The sequence below is a fragment of the Cetorhinus maximus genome, chromosome 12, assembly GCF_964194155.1.
Source record: "Cetorhinus maximus chromosome 12, sCetMax3.hap1.1, whole genome shotgun sequence".
In the NCBI taxonomy this organism is placed as follows: domain Eukaryota; kingdom Metazoa; phylum Chordata; class Chondrichthyes; order Lamniformes; family Cetorhinidae; genus Cetorhinus; species Cetorhinus maximus.
The window spans coordinates 67927767-67949546 of NC_135890.1; the positions used below are offsets into that span (position 1 = coordinate 67927767).

The 21780-nt window shown below is 45.6% G+C and overlaps 1 protein-coding gene across 4 annotated transcripts in view; it reads left to right on the forward strand.

The window, feature by feature from the left end:
• The window catches only part of LOC144687536 (glutathione hydrolase 1 proenzyme-like), a 163139-nt gene that overhangs the window by 52881 nt on the left and 88478 nt on the right, over positions 1-21780 (forward strand). For all 4 annotated transcript variants that reach the window (XM_078553805.1, XM_078553808.1, XM_078553807.1 and 1 more), the window contains one exon: positions 14556-14748. In XM_078553805.1, coding sequence (XP_078409931.1) covers positions 14556-14748 — 193 coding nt within the window. The remainder of the gene's footprint in view (positions 1-14555; positions 14749-21780) is intronic.

A 21780-nucleotide genomic window follows, 5' to 3' on the forward strand; every position in this document is an offset into this window, starting at 1 on the left:
TGGAAGGAGCTATTGGCATAAAAATTGAGTGCTGTGGTCACTTTCAAGGCCATTAGTAGTGCATGCCTTCCATGTCCTCATGGCGCCAAATCCTACAGCAGGTGGCATATGTGACCGGCCAGTTCCATAGGCATGCGCAGTCTTCGGCGACACTGGTTCTCAGTCACATGCAGGAATGACAGGCACTGTCTATAGACCCTGGGTCTAGCAAAGTGACTATGAGTGATGGCTCTCTCTGGATCTTCAGCTGCAAACACAACAGGCCTTGCTGCCCTTTCATCTTTGCTGCACCTCTCTTTGCTGAGCCAGGCACTCTTCTTCTTTTCTGTTCTCTATAAGCCATGAGGCAATCTGCTAAATCACCAGGTTCCATGATCCTGATGTTCTCCTCCTGAAGGATCAAAGAGAGAGATGCATGGGTTAGCATATGTGTCCTAAGAACCTCTCTTAGTTAAGTCTGAAGGCCCATTCACGCATTCAGAAGAGTGCTGGCCACCACTCAGATGGCTAGTGTGTAGTGCGCTCATTGACTGAAACCCCACCCACCACTGCCCCACTCCACTTTACCGATTGGCAGCAGCTTCAGCCTCTGGACTGCATGCTGTGCTCTCAGCTCAGGCATTCTCCTAACCCATACTGCATGGCTGAGCTGTTAGCTTGAACCATGATGGATATTGGTCCAAATCTGAATAAAGACATTGCAAGGGGCTGTGAGCGCCTCCACCAGACTGAGCCATGGCCATCTTTCACAAGGGGATTCTACAACTTGCCCAGTCGGCCAATTGTTCTGCTGCCCCCTAAAACGTACATTAATTTTCAGTCTGCACCTGAAGTGTGAAAGGTTCTGGAGCATTTGGTGGCATTTTCATGCTTTTGCGTTGCTTGAGCGGGCAGAAAAGCTTCAGAGGCCCAACTCCAAGCATGTCGATGGAGCTGCAGCTGAACGGTCTCAGCTACGAAAGAATTCTCACTTTTTGACAAGCTTTTCCAAGTGCGTGGCTGCTTTCCTCACAACACCCTCCTCACCCCACCCCCACCCCCACCCCCACCCCTACCTGGCATTGCTTATGTACTTCAGTCTGTGCTGCCCTGTCCGCCCCCCCAACCCTCCTCCTGGCCCACACTGGAGCCCTTGCCTCGGCACCACACTGAAAGCCAGCCTGGAAAAGCGACTTGCCTGTGCCCCCTCCCTCCACGAATGTGTGACGCCTCTTCCTTGATGTTCTCTGGGCGATGCTCGCAAGCACTGCGCAAGATTGTGTGCACTCAATTCCGAGTTCCCCTTGAAGTTCAGGTCGCCATGTGCACACCTTTTAAAGGCAGTCTTGAAGCACGCCATTCTGAAGTGATGCTGCGTGGGTGGTAAATTTGATGTGGGAGTTGATTCCGATGAGCAGGGCTTAAAATGAGATGCTGAAGTATTGAAATTAGGGTCCTGATGTGCAGCAGCGGGAAACTTGGCTCGCCGTTGATGGGTAGAGCGCACAATCGCAAACTGGTTTCACGGCGGCTTGAAACCGATTTTTGGCCTTCTCCCCATATCGTCCCCCGCTATGATGTCCGATGCCAACAGGACCAGACGATTCCGTCCTCTGTTTAACTTTCATCTCAAATACCACCAACAATGCAGTACTCTCTCAGTACTGCATTGGAGTGTTGGCCTAAATTTTGTGCTCGAATTTTTGAAGTGAGACTTAAACTCACAAACTTCTGACTCTGAGGCATGAGCATTATTCACTAAGGCACAGCTAACAGTCAAAAGCACAAAATCCCTCTTTCAAATTGCTGCAATATATATTTCACCTTAAACATAACTGGGCATCCAGACCACTGACTGTGATGCAAGTGCTCACTTAAGCAGATTCAGAGATGAGGAGAATGCACACCTGGATTACCTATGCACACGTAACAACCATGAGAAAATCCCTGAAGGTTCAGTTGCCTTTTCTTGAATACTGTGACACGTATCGATGCATACGATCACAGTACTTTGGGTTAACATGAAATGATGACCAAATATGTCTGGCTTTGCAAGTGACATAAATAAATCAATGATATCCATGTGAAGATTCCGTTCCTTCAATAAACACTTCTATCCTTTGGTGATTAAGTATCTGGGATGAATTTTGCAGTTCAGGTTAATATGGACTCTAATTTATTATTCAGCATGTCTGGGTATGATAACATTGATGCACCTTGATTTCTGGGACCTGGAATTGAATCTAGCCCATGCCAGAAAAAGTAAACGTTGTTTTTCTCTGCCAGTTGTCAGGGCTGTATATGGAATTAGCTGACAATCTCAGCCCAGTTCCTATTGAGAATGGGAATACAATCCAAAACTCAACATTATTTGAAAATAGCAATCAGAGACACCACATAAATGGCCTCTCAGATTGCTATTGTCAAATAATGTTGAATGTGGAAAGATTTGGGTGGGTGGGGGAGATCCATTACTGGGGGAGACAAGAAAAATCTATAATCGGATGCTTGTAGAGTGGTAATGTTAATGGGCTAGTAGTCCAGAGGTCTTGACTAATGCACTGGAGACACAAGTTCAAATCCCACCACAACAGGGGGAATTTAAATTCAATAAATAAAATAAGTCTGGAATTATAAATGGTGACCATGAAAGTACCAGACTGTCATGAAAAACTTATCTGGTTCACTAATGTGCCATTGGGGAAGAAATCTGAAGTCCTTTCCCAATGTGGCCTACATGTGATTCCAGACCCACGCCTATATGGTTGACTCTCTAATTGCCCTCTAAAATGGCCTCGCAAGCCACTCAGTTGTATCAAACTACAATGGAAAAGTTGAATAAAAATAAAACCAGATGAGGAACCCAGCATTAATCTTGGCACCAGTTACAGCAAAGGGCCCACAAGACCTTGCAAAGTCCCCTTCAATAACATCCGGGGACCTGTGCTAAAATTGGGAGATCTGTCCCACAGACTAGTGAAGCAACAGTCTAACTTAGTCATACTCACCAAATCATAACTTCCAGCCAATGTCCCAGACTCCTTGATCGTCATCCCTAGGTATGCCCTGTCGCACCAGTGGTCCTAGAGGTGGTGGTAGAGTGCTATACAGTCAGGAGGCAGTGACCCTGGGAGTCAGCAACATTGACTCTGGAGTCTCATAGAACCAAGTAAAACTGGCCAAGGAAACCTCCAGCTGATTACCACCTACCACCCTCCCACAACTGATTAATTAGTTGTCCTCCACATTCAACTACTTGGAAGAAGCACTGAGGGTAGTAAGGACGCAAAGTGTACTCTGGTTGGGGGAAGTCAATTTTCATAACCATCTGTCTCAGTAGATTAATGCACTTGGAGAGCTTCTCCACAGATCTGGCTGCTGCTATCAGAAACAATTTTGCGGTGAGTAACTCAACTCCCCACTCCACAAAGCCTGTTTAACATCTACGAGGCACGAGTCAGGAGTGTGATGGATTACTCCTCACTTGTGCTGATGAGATTGCTCCAACAACACTCAAGCAACTCAACACCATCCAGGGCAAGCAGCCAGCTTGACTGTTGCTCCATCCACCACCTTAAACATTCACTCCCTCCTTCACACTGCAAAAGCAGAATTATGTCCCATCTACAAGATGCAATGCAGCAACTCACCAAGGCTCCTTCAACAGCACCTTCCTAACACCAAGAGAAACAAAGGTAGATCAGAACTAACAGCAAGTTCCCCTCCAAGTCGCACACCAACCTGATTTGGAAATATATCCTTTGCTGTCTCTAGGTCAAAATCCTGGAACTCTCTCCCTAACAGCTCTGTGGGTTTACAACACATATGGACAGCAACAATTCAAGTAGACAGCTTATCACCATTTTCTCAAGGACCGTTGGGGATGGGCAATAAATGTTGGCCTTGCCAGCAACACCGACATCCAATCAATGAACAAAAAATGAAAAAAATGCTACTTCTTACCAGGGGAACCTGTCATCCTGACAATGGGTGCCCAAAGTGGAAAAAGGTTCGCAACACAACACAACACTGACCTTTTATAAGAATGTAATTAAATAGATAAGGTCATTCAGCCTTCCACAGGCTATGTGCAGTCCACTCTATTTTGGACTCTATCCTCCCACTTTATCTCTTGAGAAAAGGTTCGGTCATCAGCTGTACCTTGATTTGAGGATGACGTCCACTCAGGGTCGCGATTTTCTGCCATGGGTCTTCGTGTGACTGAACAGGCTGATTTTCGACCCACAGATCTTTAGGTACAAGGGACAGGATGTCCCATGAGGCAGTGGGATCCAAAGTGCAGGATTTTCTTCCTTTTCTTTCCTTCTCTGCCATTACTCTGCCTCATCAATAAGGCATTAGGACTCGAAGCCTGATGCAGCTTGATGGACAAGGCGTAGCCATTCTGAGAAATTGTTAGAAAGCTCTCCCCCGTTATTAAGGTCAATGCTGCCGTGCTTTAAGGAGAGCTTCCGACTGTCTTTGAAATGTTTTCTTTCTCCTCCCCCAGAACGTTGGCCATTTCAGAGTTGAGAGAATAGGTCCTGGTGGGGTAGACAATTTTTGGCCATTGGGATACAGTGACCAATCCATCAAAGTTGATTTTGGAGGGGTTTTGCGAAAATGCTTGTAGAGCTGGATTCAAGAAGAACACTTAGCATTTGTTTGACGGTCCTCCCGTTGAATCCGGAGGGTGCAGCGGAGGCATTGCTGATGAATTTCTCAAGCGCTGTTATTTGTCACTAATCCACAGTCCAGGACTCACTGCAGTACAGAAGCGTGGTGATATCAATTGTTCTGTACATTAAGACTTTTACTGACTTGCAGAGGTCTTTGTTATCAAACACTTGCTACCATACTATGTAGAAGGCTGAGCTGGTGCAGCAGGTATTAGATCTCCTTGTTAATTGTAGCCTTTTGAGAAAGGTAACTGCCAAGGTATGGGAAATGTCCAACATATTCCTGAGTCTCTCCTTCAACATATGGGAGGTGGAATATTTGACTGGCCAGGTCTGGGCTGATATATGAGTTTTGCCTTGGAAACATTCAAGGACAGGCCGTGACTCTTGTAAGCAGAATTGAAGAGATCGCAAATGGCTTATAAATCTGGTGCAACGACACTGCAGTCATCCGCAAAATGTAGATTATGTATATCTATATTGGTCAATTTAGATTTGGCATGGAGATACCCGAGGTTGAAGAGTTTTTCCTCTAGATGGTATATAATACTGACATCAGAGGGCGGTTGATCTTTGATGAGATGAATAGCCACTGTTCGATAGATTGTAAATAGTATGGTGACTACCACACAGCCTTGCTTGACACTAGTCTGGATTTTAAAAGTTTCTGTTTCAGATCTCACACTCAATACAACTGCAGTCATATCATCATGAAACAATTGCAAGATTGTTATGAAGTTTCTTGGACATCCAAATCTTTGGAGCACAATCCACAGAGCTTTGCGACTTACTGAGTCAAATGCTTTGGTCAGCTTGATGAATGCCATGAAAAGTTCCTGCTGTTGTTCTCAACATTTTTCTTGGATTTGTCTGACAATAAAGATGATGTCTGAAGGCCTGGGAGGATTTCTTCAGCTGCACGAAGCAGACGATTCAGGAGACTGTGTATCAGGATGTTTCCTGCTAGGGGCATGAGGAAAATCCCTCGAAGGTGTCCACAGCATGACAAGGACCTGTTTATTCTTACTCACCGCTTTCTATCCGTTAACCAATCCTCAAAACTTGTCAGTATATTACCCCCCAATCCTATGTGCTCTAATTTTGCTTACTAACCTCTTGTGTGAAACCTTATCAAAAGCCTTCTGAAAATCCAAATACACCACATCCACTGGTTCTGCCTTTACTATGCCACCAGTTACATCCTCAAAAAAAGTCTAACAGGTTTGTCAAACATGATTTCCCTTTCATCTAAGGCCGGGATTTTCCACTCCAGTTGGCAGCAGGCAGCATGGCGGGTGGAGGGGTACAAAAAAGGCAGGAAGACCAAAAATCGGTTCCATTTCATCGTCAATGGCGGGGGGAAGGAGTCTAGGAGGAGGAAAGAGTCCAGGGGGAGGCGGGATTCCATGGTGAGGAGGGATTAATTGTGGAGGAGGGAGTAAGGATGGAGGAGGGAGTGAGGGGAGTGATGTCCAGGTGAATGTGCAAGTCAGGGGTCTGGAGTCAATGACTGCCTCCTGGGGAGCGAACATGGTAGGAGGGAATGGTGAGTATGAGAGCAGGTAGAGTGAGCCGGAAGGGTGGGAGGGTGAGGGCACAATGGTAGAGGTAGAAGGGATGGCGGGTGTGGTTGACAGGGGACTCGAAGGCAGAGACGGAACTTGGGGTGGGAAGGAAGAGGTCAGGGGGATCAATGTAGATGGGGGTGGGATTCTCAGGAAGGTGGGGAATGTGCTCGTTCACCTGGACATCCTGGAAAGAAAAGGGTTCTAGATGGTAGGTGAAAGTGGGGAGGTGGAAGATGATGGCGGGGTGTCAACAGTAATGGGGGAAAGGACATGGGTGACTGGGGGTGGGGAAAGGATGAGGGAACTGAGAAGAAACTTAACAACTACCATGGCTGTTGAAATGGAAAGTGAGCGGAGTCTCGTGTTGCATGTGCACAGGTGCTGCATGGGAGTGAGATCAGTGGGTGGGTGGAGATGCAGGTCAGCTCAATGGATAATTGAAAGAGAACCCCAGCAGGCAGCTGAAAATGCTCGAGACAGTGAGATGAGTGTGAAGAAGGGAGGCTCTGCGTCCATGGGAGAATGCTTGCATGAATTTCCAAAAGGCCCTGCTGCACGCGCACACACACACACACACACACACTTCCCACTCCAGAAACACTCGTGGTCTTGGCTGTGTGCAGCTGAACTGCAAATGGTGGGGGGTGGGGGGGGGAAATGCAGGGGGAGGACTCGCGAAGCCTGTAAATGAAGCTGAAAGACACCATTACACATTATTCAATGAAAGTGAAAATATTTTCAGATTATAAAGTGACAAAATGTATTTCACCCGTGCAGCCACTGGTGATCAGAATTTCTTAACTTTTCTACCACTTCTTCTAGGTGCTGCCCTGACATCCGCAGCAGGGATAGAGACAGCCTGTGCAATGGTTGACCCTGTTGCCTCTGATGACTTTGGAGTGCGTCATCTGGAAAACTGAGGCCTTGAGGGCCCTGGCTTGCTTTGGCTGTCCTCCTGTGGGCTGGCTGCTCTCTCTGCAGTGACAGGGGATGAGGTTGAGGATGTCACAGGCAAAAGGGACTCAGATGGAATGGACAGCCTCTGAGATTCCTGAGTGGATGACCCAGGGGTGTCCAGTTGCCACTCCACCTCCCTTCGGGTGCCCGAGGGGCCCAGCCTGACACCTTGGGGGGAAGGAGCCCCTGGGGGGATGTCAAGATGCCTATTTCCTACTTACGTTCCCACTGCAGGAGCTTGCCCATGGATACTGTGATGGAGTGCAGATCTGCATGCACCTCCGCGTTCTGCTGGACCAGGGTCTCCAAGGCGTCAGCCTTCCTCCCCATGGAGACCCCCATTCACGTACATGTGGGCACCACTTGATCAGAGAGCAGGCGGACACACCTCTCCAACTGGCACCTCTCCAACTCGCGTGCCACTCTGTTGAGGCCTTCCAATAGCTCTGCGTGATGTTCCCCCACCTTCTGCTGATCTTCCACGATTGATTTGGAAGGCTGAATCCAGAGGCTCGTCATGTAACTCGGATCTAGATTCCACCGAGGTGTGTGTTTCTCCACTGGTGCAGGGTGTGGGTAAACGCTGTGATGCATCTTCCAGGCTGTTTATTTCCAGCTCTTCAATGGAGGAGGTGCCCTCTTGGCTGGAGGTGAGGATGTGGATGGAGCTGAGGGACTGGCTGGCTGAGGGTGTCGGTCCCTTGGCAGAGCTTCCCGTGAACCAAAGTAGAGATGATTAGTGCATGGCAGCAGAGTCAAATGCAGAAAGGAGAGCACTCACATTTGCATTGAGAGAGGGATGATGTGGTGCAGGATTCTCATGAGGCTATTCGCCGCTGACCTCACCGTCACTGCAGGCACGGTCCACACCCTCACCAGTGAGCACAATGGCACGCTCCACAAAGTGAGTGAGGGGTCTAATGTGGGCCACTCCACCCCAGGTATGGGACCGCTCCTTGCTATTGTGAGCCAGCTTCTCCTGTACGGAAGCAGGTGGAAAGAGTGTGAGCAGGACACATGGCACTGTGTGGTATGTTTGTGTGGTGAGCAGAACCATGGACAGGATGAGGTCACAAGCTCCAGAGGATATGAGCCTGATGGAGATGTGAGGGTGTGTGTGAGAGTTAGTGGTGTTGTCCCTTGAGGTGTAAGATCCCTGTGGATGTGTGATGGGTTTGTGAGAGTGTGAGTTGAGAGTGATGAGGTGGTTGACTTATCCTGGCAGAACGGATGAGAGCATTCATCCTCTTCCAACACTGGATGGCTGATCTCCCCTGTGCTCCAATGACACTGACTGCTGCTGACACCACCTCCCAGGCCAGATTGATGACTCTGGTGGATCTCCTGCGGCAAGAGTGGGGGTAGAGAACATTGCGATGGCCTTCCACTGTGTCCAGCATGTGCCCCAGAGTGGCATCACTAAATTTTGGGGCTGCTGTCTTCATCGCTTTCTGGGCCATCTGTCGCCTGGAGCAGTCCTGGTCTGGACATGAAGTAGGCTACGCTCTATTGTGATTTAAGTATGGTGCCCAGAGTGAGGAAGTGCTGAGCTCATGGTGTGGCATGTAAATCAGAGCCTGCCTACCAGCGAGCCAGTATGTTCCCCGTGAATTCATAATTAATGAGGCGGGACACGCCAGGAATGGGACAGTACGGCACGAAAACAGTGGATAAAACATCCTTTTTCCCACCCGCTACTGCACCTTCTGGAAACCTGGGCCATTCCGCCCTATATGTCCAGTTATCACATCTTTTATAAGAGATTCTAGTATTTTCCTTACTACTAATGTCAGACCTGTAGTTCCCCATTTTCTCTCACATTCCTTTCTTAAATAGTGAGGTTATATTTGCTACCATCCAATCTGCAAGAACTGTTCCAGAATCTGTAGAATTTTAGAAGGTGACTACCAATGCATCCATTATCTCGAGAGCCACCTCTTTTAACACTCTGGGATGTAGGTCATCAGGTCCAGGGGATTTTTCAACGTTCAGTCCCATTAATTTCTCCAGTACTATTTTTTATCTAATACCAATTCTTTCAGATCCTCAATCTCGCTATCCTTTGGTTCTCTCATATTTCAGGGAGGTTTTTTGTATCTTCCTCTGTGAAAACAGACAAAAACTCTTTTGGATTTTATACTATTTAGGAGGGGGTGGGGAAGGCGGAACGAGGTAGAAGGTCAGGGATAAGTAGGAGCTCAGGAGAGATTGACAAAGATGTCAATGACATGTGTCCATGAAATCTTTGTCAATCTCTCCTTAGCTGTCACCTATCCCTGACCTTCTACTTCATTCCACCTGCTCCCCGCTCCAAACAGTATAAAATCTATCATACTTCTACTTCTCTTTAGCTCTGAAGAAGAGTCATACAGACTCGAAACATTACCTCTGTTTTTCTCTCCACAGGTGCTGCCAGACTTGCTGAGTTTTTCCAACATTTTTTGTTGTTTCAGTATTTTGCTTTTATCTTAATGTTTAATTCACTGCCACTTCTCTTCCAGGAATGCCTACCTTGAAGAAGTACTGCTCTTCTCTCCGACAGGATTTCCACTTGTCTCTTTCACCCTGTTCATCTTCAATGCTTTCCATTTCCCTCCTGGTGTTTACCAAAACTCGCTTTCACAGCCAGATTTCCTTCCTCAGCGACTGTCTCCATCTCCAAATTACTCCACATGGATTCCAAGTGAAGTTCCATCCCCATGTTTTGAATCCACCCAGGATTCAGGTATGTCTGGGGCATACAATGTTTCTTGGACTGCCACATCCTAAGATCCACTCTGTGTCATGCACCGTCATATGTACACAATCGACCTTTCTCTCTAGCAGCATTGACTCACCCTATCTCAAAGCTGTCCTTATCCCCAGTTTCATTTTATTCCTTCGTCTCATCTGACGCCTTAACAAGAAACTTTTTCTCTTCCTTAAGGATCGCAAGCTCCAACAACTTATTAATACCAACGTCCATCCGGGACTCTCCACCTCTTCCTATCCCTCTGACTCCATCCTGTCTTCTAATCCCAGCTCTTGCAGCATATTCACCATACCGTTTGACCTTCCTCTCTCTGATGCTGAATGTTCTGTACTCAGCAAAGGACTCAGTTTCATCCCCTTATGCCCTCGCCTCAATGAATTTCAGGCTTGGCATGATGCTGAACCCGTTCCACCACTTTCGTCTCCATTCTCACTTCTTTGGGCAGGAGTCCTGTCCCCGTTCAATGGATCCTTTCACCCACCTGCAATATTCTCCCTCTACCTGGACCTCACCCTCTGGCCTTTTACTGCTCTTGATCTTTCATCGAGAACTGTCAACGTGACATCGGATGTCTTAATTTCTCTGCTCCTCTCGCCCACTCCAACCTGTCTGCTTCTGAACTTGCTGCACTCCGTCCCCTCAGGTCAAACTCTGGCTTTGTTATCAAACCTGTTGTCAAGGGTGGTGTTGTTGTTGTCTGGCGTACAGACCTCTACCTCGCACAGGCTGAGCGCCAGCTCTCAGGCACTTCTTCCTACCTCCCCCTGGGCCATGACCCCACCGCCAAACATCATGCCACTGTTTCCAGGACTTCCATTGGCCTCATCTCCTCTGGAGGTCTTCCTCCACAGCTTCCAACCTCATTGTCTCCCAAACCCGCACAGCCCGCTTCTACCTCCTACCCAAAATTCGTAAACAGGAACAAGTCTGCCCCGGTAGACCCATTGTGTCAGCCTATTCCTGCCCCACGGAACTCATTTCTTCCTATCTTCACTCCATTCTCTCTCCCCTTGTCCAGCCTCTTCCCATCTACATTTGTGATTCCTCTGATGCCCTATGTCATATCAACAATTTCCAATTTCCTGACCCCAACCACCTCCTCTTTACCTTGGACATCCAATCCCTCTACACCTCCATCCCCCACCAGGATGGTCTGAGGGCTCTCCACTTCTTCCTTGAACAGAGGCCTGAACAATCCCCATCCACCACCACTCTCCTCTGCCTGGCTGAACTTGTTCTCTCACTGAATAGTTTCTCCTTTAACAAAAACATAAATACCTGGAAAAACTCAGTAGGTCTGACAGCATCTGCGGAGAGGGATACAGTTGACATTTCGAGTCTGTATGACCCTTCATCAGAACTAAAAAATATTGAAATGAGATGAAATATAAGCTGGTAGAGGGGGGTGGGAGGGACAGGTAGAGCTCGATAGGGGGCCAGTGATAGGTGGAGGCCAAGAAGAGGCTGCCAAAGATGTCATAGACAAAAGGACAAAGGGGTGTTGACGGTGGTGATATTATCTGAAGGATGAGCTAATGGGAACATTAAGGGTAACAAGCAGGACAAGCTAGTAGCAGATGGCCCTAGTGGGGGTGGGGTGGGGGTAAGGGATTGAAATGGGCTAAAAGGTAGATATGAAACAATAGATCGAAATAAATTTTTTAAAAGGTGGGAAAAGAAAAATATATTTGTAAAAAAAATAAATTATAAGTTATTGGAAAAAGGGGGATTGGAAAGGGGGTGGGGATGGAGGAAAGAGTTCATAATCTGAAATTGTTGAACTCAATATTAAGTCCGGAAGACTGTAAAGTGCCTAGTCGGAAGATGAGGTTTGGACATTGGAGAGACCAAACGCAGATTGGGTGACCGCTTTGCGGAACACCTTTGGTTTGTCCGCAAGCATGACCCAGACCTCCCTGTCGCTTGCCATTTCAACACACCACCCTGCTCTCATGCCCACATGTCCGTCGTTGGCCTGCTACAATGTTCCAGTGAAGCTCAACGCAAACTGGAGGAACAGCACCTCATATTCCGACTAGGCACTTTACAGTCTTCCGGACTGAATATTGAGTTCAACAATTTCAGATCATGAACTCTCTCGTCCATCCCTACCCCCTTTCTGATGCCCCTGTTTCCAATAATTTATAATTTTTTTTTTACAAATATATTTTTCTTTTTCCACCTATTTTTAAATTTATTTCGATCTATTGTTTCATCTCCACCTTTTAGCCCATTACGATCCCTTCTCCCCATCCCACCCGCACTAGGGCCATCTGCCACTAGCTTGTCCTGCTTGTTACCCTTAATGTCCCCATTAACATATCTTTTAGATAATATCACCACCGTCAATACTCCTTTGTCCTTTTGTCTATGACATCTTTGGCAGTCTCTTCTTGGCCTCCACCTATCAAGCTCTACTTGTCCCCCCCACCCCCCTCTACCCGCTTATATTTCATCTCATTTCTATATTTTTTAGTTCTGATGAAGGGTCATACAGACTCGAAACGTCAACTGTATCCCTCTCCGCAGATTCTGTCAGACCTGCTGAGTTTTTCCAGGTATTTCTGTTTTGGTTCTAGATTTCCAGCATCCGCAGTATTTTGCTTTTATCTTAGTTTCTCCTTTAACTTGTCTCACTTCCTCCAAATAAAAGGTGTTGCTGTAGGTACCCACATGGGCCCCAGTTATGCCTGTCTTTTTGCGGGGTATGTGAAACATTCCATGTTCTAGTCCTACTCAGCCCCCCTCCCACAACTCTTCTTTCGGTACATTGATGACTGTATTTGTGCTGCTTCATGCTCTCGTTTAGACCTGGAAAAATTTATCGATTTTGCTCCTAATTTCCTCCCCTCTCTCACCTTCACATGGACCATCTCCGATACTTCCCTTTCCTTGCTTGACCTCTCTGTCTCAATTTCTGGCGATAGACTGTCCACCAATATTCATTACAAGCCGACTGACTCCCACAGCTACCTCGACTACAGCTCCTCACACCCCGCTTCCTGTAAGGACTCCATCCCATTCTCTCAGTTCCTTCGCCTCCGTCGCATCTGTTCCGATGACGCCACTTTCCAAAACGGCACTTCTGACATGTCTTCCTTCTTCCTTAACTGAGGTTCCCCCTGCTGTGGTTGACAGGGCCCTGAACCATGTCCCACCCATCTCCCACAATTCTGCATTCACCCTTTCCCCTCCCTCCCAGAACCATGATAGGGTCCTCCTTTTCCTCACTTTTCACCCCACCAGCCTCCGCATTCAAAGGATCATCATTCGCCACCTTCAGCATGATGTCACCACCAAACACATCTTCCATTCACCCCCCCCCACCATCTGCATTTCATCGGGACCGTTCCTTCCGTGACACCCTGGTCCACTCCTCCATCACCCCCAACTCCTCATCCCCTTCCCACGGCACCTTCCCATGCAATCGCAGAAGATGCAACACCTGCCCCTTTACCTCCTCCCTCCTCACAGACCAAGGGCCCAAACACTCCTTTCAGGTGAAGCAGTGCTCCATTTGCACCTCCTTCAATTTGGCCTATTCGGTACTCCCAATGCGGTCTCCTCTACATTGGGGAGACTAAACGCAGACTGGGTGACTGCTTTGTGGAACACCTTGGCTCAGTCTGTAAGCATGACCCAGAGTTTCCTGTCACTTGCCATTTCAACAAACCACCCTGCTCTCATGCCCACATGTCTGTCCTTGGCCTGCTGCAATGTTCCAGCGAAGCTCAATGCAAACTGGAGGAACAGCACCTCACCTTCCGATTAGGCACTTTACAGCCTTCCAGGCTTAACATTGAGTTCAACAACTTCAGACCATGAATTCACTCCTCCATCTTGACCTCTTTTAATCCCATTTTTATTTATTTATTTTTATTGTTTAAATTTATTTATTTATTTATTTGTTCTTTTTTTCATCCTTTTTCCCAAAACCCCACCTCTTCCCGCAGGGCCACCTGTCACTTGTTTTTATGTTTTGCTTTCACAGACTGCTGACCCTTGTTCTGCTATTAACACCTTCTGCTATCTTACCTTTATGCCACTATCAGCACCTTCTTTAATCTTTCCTTTTCCACATATCTATAGAAATTTTTACAGTCCATTTTTATGTTTCTCACTAGGTTACTTTCATATTCAACGTTCTATTTCTTTGTAAGTTTCTTGATTCCCCTTTGCTGAATTCTAAAATGCTCCCTATACTCAGGTTTACTTTTTCTGGCAACTTTACAGGCCTCTTCCTTCGATCGAATATAATCCTTACCTTCTCTTGTTAGCCACAGTTGGATAATTTTTCCTGCATTGTTCCAGTTGTTCCATTGTTCCAACAGCTCAGATAAATATGCAAAAGTTCATGACAAATGGTAAAGGGAGAAAACTGGAAGGAGAATCATCTCAATGCACATTGTTTGGCAGAAGCAGCAAGAGTTGATGTCAAGGCAGAATCTCTGATTCATTTGAAGCATCTTAGCTATGTATAATAAGCAAGTTCTTCCTTCAGTCTAATCATTACTTGGTGAGGTAAACAGGACCAGATAACTCTTGTAAACGAGTGCGCTGAAATGGAAGGGTTTTAATTTTAGAAACTAGTTTGTTATTTATTTTTGTACCTACCCACAGGAGGATTGTCCATAGCAGTTCCTGGTGAAATCCGAGGATACCAACTGGCACATCAACGGCATGGACGGTTACCGTGGAAACGGTTGTTTGAGCCAAGCATCAAACTTGCCAAAGAGGGATTCCCCATTAGAAGAGCGCTTGCAGAGGCTATAAAGGAACGTAAGGAAGACATTGAGAAAGACCAATCTTTATGGTAAGATAGAGAAACGTGGCTCTCAGCTGAGAATAACATTCATTGCATACTGGGACTTGACATGAATTGTAAAACTGGACTTTTCACTCTTGAAATTATCTGCTGAGTATTTTTTGGACAATATTTCATACCCATGAGATGAATTTACAAAGAATATGGGCAGAATATGGCCCGACCCGCTCAAGCATGAAATGACGCGTATTGACATCGGCCGAGCGTGCCAACGTCAACACACAGTTGTCCGGTAGGTCGGTCGGTGGGAGTGCGCCAGAGTCAGCAGCGTGCCCGCCGACAATTAAATGGCCTGTTAAGGCCATGAAATAATCAATTCAATTAATTTTTCGTTGCCCGTCCAGCAGGTGAAAAGGCCAAACGGCCTTTGTATTTTTTTGGAAACCTCATCCACAGGCGGGATGAGGTTTCCGAAAGCAAATAATAATAAAATTATTTTATCACATGAGAGGACATGTTTCATTACATTTTTACTTTTTAAATTATTATTTTCATATCTCTGCATCTCCCTGAGACAGCTCTGTGCCTCAGGGAGATTATGCAGCACTCACTCTCATGTGTGCGTGAAGATCGTGTTTGGCACACTCGCCCTCTTCCCTCTGCCTACACAGGTAGCGTTCAGCGTTGCCGCTCACATTTCACGCTAGGCGGCCTTAATTGGCTTACCAGTGTGAAATCGTGGTGTGGGCAGCGGTTGGCTTCCTGACCGCCCCTGATCGCCCCTGCTGAGCATCTCCGCCAAGGGCAAAATTCTGCCCAGAGAACATTCAGAACAGAAACAGGCCATGCAGTCCAGCCAGTCCATTCTGGTATTTATGCTTCACTTGTGTGTTCTCCCATCCTTTCTCAACTATCAATCAGAATAACCCTTTACTCCCTTCTCCTTCATTTGCAAACATAGCCTCCCCTTAAATCTATCTGTACTATGCACCTCTTCCCCGCAATTGGAAACACTCTCTCTCTCTCTGTCTACTCAAACTCTCATAATTTTAAAGACCTCCATTTGGTCATCCCTTCAAGATAAGAGACCCAGCCTGTTCATCCTTTCTGGATAAATATAACACATTTCTGGTATTATCCTTCTAAATTTTTTTGCACCCTCTCCAGTGCCTCTATAGCTGTTTTATGGTATGGAATCAAAACTATACACTACACACCAAGGCCAGGGTTTAACAGGAGGCTGTGGCCACACCAGAAGCTGGAAAGTCAAGAGTAAGCCCCGCTCCCCCAGCTCAGGATGCCACAACACTATTTTGCATGGCTATGACAATTAGTTACCTGACGTTGTGACTTCTTCATCTAAGAGCGAGGACGTTTCTCTTCCAAAAGCTGCTGGCCAATTCACTGCCACAGGAAGCAATGGACAGTGCTGGAGCTGCACCCAGCCCCAGACCCAGCCAATATTGGAGGCCTGGAGTTCAGGCAAGGCCCAGTGAGGAGCGGAGGGGTAAAGGGCTCGGGGTTGGGGTGGGGGAGCAAGGGAGGCCCTTTTTGCTGGTGGGGGCCTCCGTGATCTTCATATAGACTGGGACAATCAAAGAGCAAGGGTGCTGTAGAAGATGAATTTGTAGAATGCTTTTGTGACAGTTTCCTGGAGGAATACATTGTAGAACTAACTATGTAGAACCGACTAGAGATAAAGCTATCTTCAATCTAGTATTGACAAATGAGGCAGGGTTAATTAATAATGGCATGGTAAAAGATCATTATACCATTGGGGCCCATGTTAAGTTTGAAACTGACATACTTCAATCACAAACAAGAATCTTAAATTTAAACAAAGCCAAAGCCAAGGTATAAGAGGAGAACTGGCTAAGGCAATTGGATAAATAAACTAAAAGTTATAGTGGTAAATAAACTGTGGGAAGCATTTAAAGAAACAATTCAAGATGTTTAACAAAAATACATTCCATTAAAAAACAAAATATCAGCAAGAATGACCCATCCATGGCTCACTCAGGAATTTAAGGATAGTATTAGACCCAAATGAAGAGGCTTATAAAGTTGCACAGGACAGTAGCAAGTATGAGGATTGGAAGTGTTTTAGAAACTAACAAAGTGCCACCAAAATGTTGATAAAAAGGGAATAAATAGAACATGAGAGTAAACTAGCCCGGTATATAAAAACAGATTGTAAGAGCTTTTACAAATACATAAAAAGGAAGAGAGTAGCTGAAGTAAACATTGGTACCTTAGAAGCAGGGACAGGCGAAATCATTATGGGGAATGAGGAAATGACAGAGGCATTGAACAAATATTTCATGTCTGTCTTCGCAGTACAAGACATCAGTTCCAGACCAGAAATAGACGTAACCTCGGCCGAGTAGTGGATAGTGTAGAGGATAGCCATAATCTCCAAAACGAGATAGATGGGTTGGTGGAGTGGGCGGTAAAGTGGCAGATGGATTTTAACATAGAGAAGCGTGAGGTCATACATTTAGGGAGGTCAAACAGTTATAGGGATTACAAAATAAATGGGAATATGCTAAGAGGGGTAGATGAAGTGAGAGATCTTGGCATACAAGTACACAGGTCCCTGAAGGCAGCAGTTCAAGTAGACAAAGTTGTAAAGAAGGCATATGGAATGCTCTCCTTCAATGGCAGAGGTATGGAATATAAAAGTAAGGATATAATGTTGGAATTGTATAAAACACTGGTGAGGCCACAACTGGAGTATTGTGTGCAGTTCTGGTCACCACATTACAGGAAGGATGTAATAGCTCTGGAGAGAGTGCAGAGGAGGTTTACAAGAATGTTGCCAGGGTTAGAAAAGTGTAGCTACAAGGAGAGATTGGATAGTTGGGGTTATTTTCTTTAGAACAAAGAAGGATGAGAGGTGACTTGATTGAGGTGTACAAAATTATGAGGGGAATAGATAGAGTGGACAGGATAAAATTGTTTCCCTTGATGGAGAATTCTAGAACCAGGGGACATAGATTCAAGATAAGTGGCAGAAGGTGTAGGGGGGACATGAGGAAGAACTTTTTTACGCAGAGGGTAGTAGGTGTCTGGAATTCGCTGCGCAAGTTGGTGGTAGAGGCAGAAACTTTAAACTCTTTTAAAAAGTATCTGGATCTGCACCTAAAGTGCTGTAAGCTGCAGGGCTATGGGCCGGGTGCAGGAAGGTGGGATTAGAAAGGGCACCTGGGTGTCCTCGGGTTGACGTGGACAAGATGGGCCGAATAGCCTCCTTCTGTGCTGTAACTTTTCTATGGTTCTATGGTTTTATGGTTCTAATAAGAAAGAGGAAATTAAGATAATTAATATCAGCAGGAAAACAGTATTGGAAAAACTTAAGGGACTAAAATCTAACAAATCCTTGCGACCTGATGGCCTACACCTTAGTGCTCTATAAGAGATAACTGCAGAGATAGTGGATGTGCTAGCTATGATTTTCCAAAATTCCTTATATTTGGGAATGGTCCCATCAGATTAGAAGTTGGCAGATGTAACACCACTTTTCAAGAAAGGTGGGACAGCGAAAACAGTGAACTACAGGTCAGTAAGCTTACCATCAGTCATTGGGAAAATGCTGGAATCTATTATTAAGGAAGTCTTAACAATGCACTTAGAAAAGTATAGTTTGATTAGAACAAATCAACATGGTTTCATAAAAGAGAACTCCTGTTTGACAAATTCATTAGAGGTTTTTGAGAATGTAATTGGTAGGCAGTTAAAGGGGAACCAGTAGATGTAGTACATTTGGATTTCGTAAAGGCCTTCGACAAGGTACCACACAAAAGATTAATCAGCAAGATAAGGGCTCATAGCGTTGGGGGTAATATTTTAGCATGGATAGAGGGCTGGTTAATGGACAGGAAGCAAAGAGTGGGCATAAACAATGCAATTTGAATTTGACAGGCTATGACTAGCCGAGTGCCAAAAGGATCAGGCCTGGGGCCTCACCTATTTACAATCTATATTAATGACTTAGACGAAGAGACGGAGAATAATTTATCAAAGTTTGCTGATGATACAAAACCAGGTGGAGGACACAGAAAGAGTGCAAAGAGGTTAAGTCAGATTAAGTGACTGGGCAACAAGGTCGCAGATGGAAGTTATTCACTTTGATCATAACAATAAAAGAGCAGAATTTTTTTGAAAGGTGCAAAACTTGTAAATGTTGATGTTCAGAGAGATGTGTTCATACAACGAACACAGAAAGGGAGCATGCAGGTACAGCAGGCAATTAGGAAGGCAAATGTCTCCTTGGCCTTTATTGTATGGGAATTTCAGTAGAGGGATAAAGAAATTTTGTTATAATTGAATAGGGCTTTGGTGAGACCACATCTGGAATACTGTGTGCAGTTTTGATCTCCATATTTAAGAAAGAATATAATTGAAAGTGGTATAGTGAAAGTTTACTCATTTTCTTTGATTCTTTCATGGGATGTGGGCATCGCTGGCTAGGCCAACATTTATTGCCTATTCCTAATTGTCCTTGAGAAGGTGGCATTGAGCCACCTTCTTAAACTTCCGCAATCCATGTGGTGCAGGTACATCCAGAGTGCTGTTAGAAATAGAGTTCGAGGATTTTGATCCAGCAACAGTGAAGGAACAGTGATATATTTCCAAGTCATGATGGTGTGTGGCTCAGAGGGGAGCTTGCAGACAGTGGTGTTCCCATGCATTTGCTGCTCTTGTCCTTCTAGGTGATAGAGGTTGTGGGTTTGGAAGGTGCTATTGAAAGAAACATTGGTTGGGATTCTCAACACTGGCACAGTGGGTCCCACCACGGCGGATGCAGTGAGCCAGCTATACGTCCATTGACTTTGGTGGGACCAGAAGATCCTGCCACTGGGTGGGGCTGGAAAATCCTGCCCATTGCATGTAAAGTACAATTCGATGAGCATGACCATGTCAAGCTGTTGCTTAACTAGTCTGTTGGACAGCTCTTCCAATTTTGGCACAAGCCCCCAGATTTTAGTAAGGACAACTTTGCAGGGTCAACTGGGCTGGGTGTGCCTTTGTCATTTCCGGTGCCTAGGTCAATGCAGGGTGGTCCGTCTGGTTTCATTTCTTTTAGACTTCATAGCAGTTTTATACAACTGAGTGGCTTACTAGGCTATTTTAGAGGGCACTTAAGAGTCAACCACATTGCTGTGGATCTGGAGTCACATGTAGGCCAGACCAGGTAAGGACAGCAGATTTCTTTCACTAAAGGGCATTAGTGAACCAGATGGGTTTTTACAACAATTGACAATGGTTTCATGGTCACAATTACCAAGCCTAGCTTTCAATTCCAGATTTATTAAATCTCTGGGATTAGAGAGTTGTCCTATGACGCAAGGCTCATTAAACTGGGCCTATATTCTCTGGAGTTTAGAAGAATCAGTGGCGATCTCACTGAAACATATAAGATTCTGATGAGGCTTGATAAGGTAGATGCTAAGAGATTGTCTCTGCTGGTTAGGGATGTAAAACAAGGGGGAGCAGTCTTAGAATAAGAGGCCAATCATTTAGGGCTGAGATGAGGAGTTATTACTTCACTCAAAGGGTTGTGAATCTTTGGAATTCTTTACTCCAGAGGTTGTGGTTACTCCACCATTGAATATATTTAAGGCTGGGATAGACAGCTTTTTGGTTTCTCAGGGAATCAAGGGATATGGGGAGCAGATGGGAAAGTGGAGTTGAAGCCCAAGATCAGCCATGATCATATTGAATGACAGAGCTAGCTCAAAAGGCTGTTGGTTTACTCTGTTCCTATTTCTTGTGTGTGAGGCACAAACTGTCCAATCTGGAGGGCCCAAGCTCACAAGCTGGCCACCAGGGTATACCTAGCGACCTTGTCACATAGTGTGGCACATCCAGACCACTGGTAAAATACCAGAGGCGGCTGAAAGGTACCTTTCTGTGGACATTAATTGGCCACTTAAGGAGCGGGCGGGCCGTCCGACCAATACCCTGCTGCTGGTAAAATACCGGTGGAGGTGGGTAGGTGACAGGGACAGTGTTCTCCACCATTCTACCTGATTGTATTACCTCCCTTCCCTGCTTGCCAGTCTGTTTCCAAGGGTTTCCATAAATTTTAATCCAAGTGTACTTCAATGAGATTTGATACAAGTTTTGCATAACATGTCTTTTATTCATTACTATCTCTTTAGAAATACATCCTGCTCCCATCCTCCCATACCTCACCCCTCCTCACTCTCCAAACACTCCCCATGCCCCATCCATGCCAATTCATGCCCCCTACCCAAATTCTATGGCTCCCATGCCCCCTATGCCAAGCTATGGTACTTCCATGTCCATTGCCACACTGTACACTTTCTGGAACCAATGAACCCTATAGTGTGTGGTGGATGTGTAAAAAAAAAAGCTTTGAAAGAAAGAAATCCATTCATCACTTTCTTCCAAGTTTGAAAAAAAGTCTTCACTGCAAGCTAATAAAAGTATCAATCATCCAGGCCCTTTAAAGTATTAAAAACCACAAGGCACAAACCCTTGAAACCATTTAACTTGTGTAAACAAATATTGTGAAAATGATAGCAGAGATCAGAGAACCTGAGGTGTCAATCAAATAATGTTTCCTCTGGGGAGCAGTTGTTCTTGTACATTAATTGCTGTCAGTCAAGCATACATAATGAGGTTTAGCTGAGAGCCCAGACATCTAATAAGCATGTTGAAACACCCATTTTGTTTCCTTTTCTTTCCTTGTTTTGTTTTTTTTTTCAGTCAGCAGCACACCTGCTCTTGGCATATATTTTGTTTCTTTCCCCATCACCATTTCCTTTGGCCCTGGAAGAATAACTCTTCTGTCATTCAACCTCTCCTGTCTTCCACCCTATCACAGACTTTCCTGTGTCCTTGTCCCAACCACCCCTTGCTCTAAGCCTATTACATCTCAACTTTTCCCAGTTCTGATGAAAAGTCACCGACCTGAAATGTTAACTATGTTTCTCTCTCTACACAGATGTTGCCTAACCTGCTGAGCTTTTTCCAGCATTTTCTGTTTTTATTTCAGATTTCCAGCATCCAGAGTATTCTGCTTTTTGATGACTTCTTCACAAGCTTGGTCTA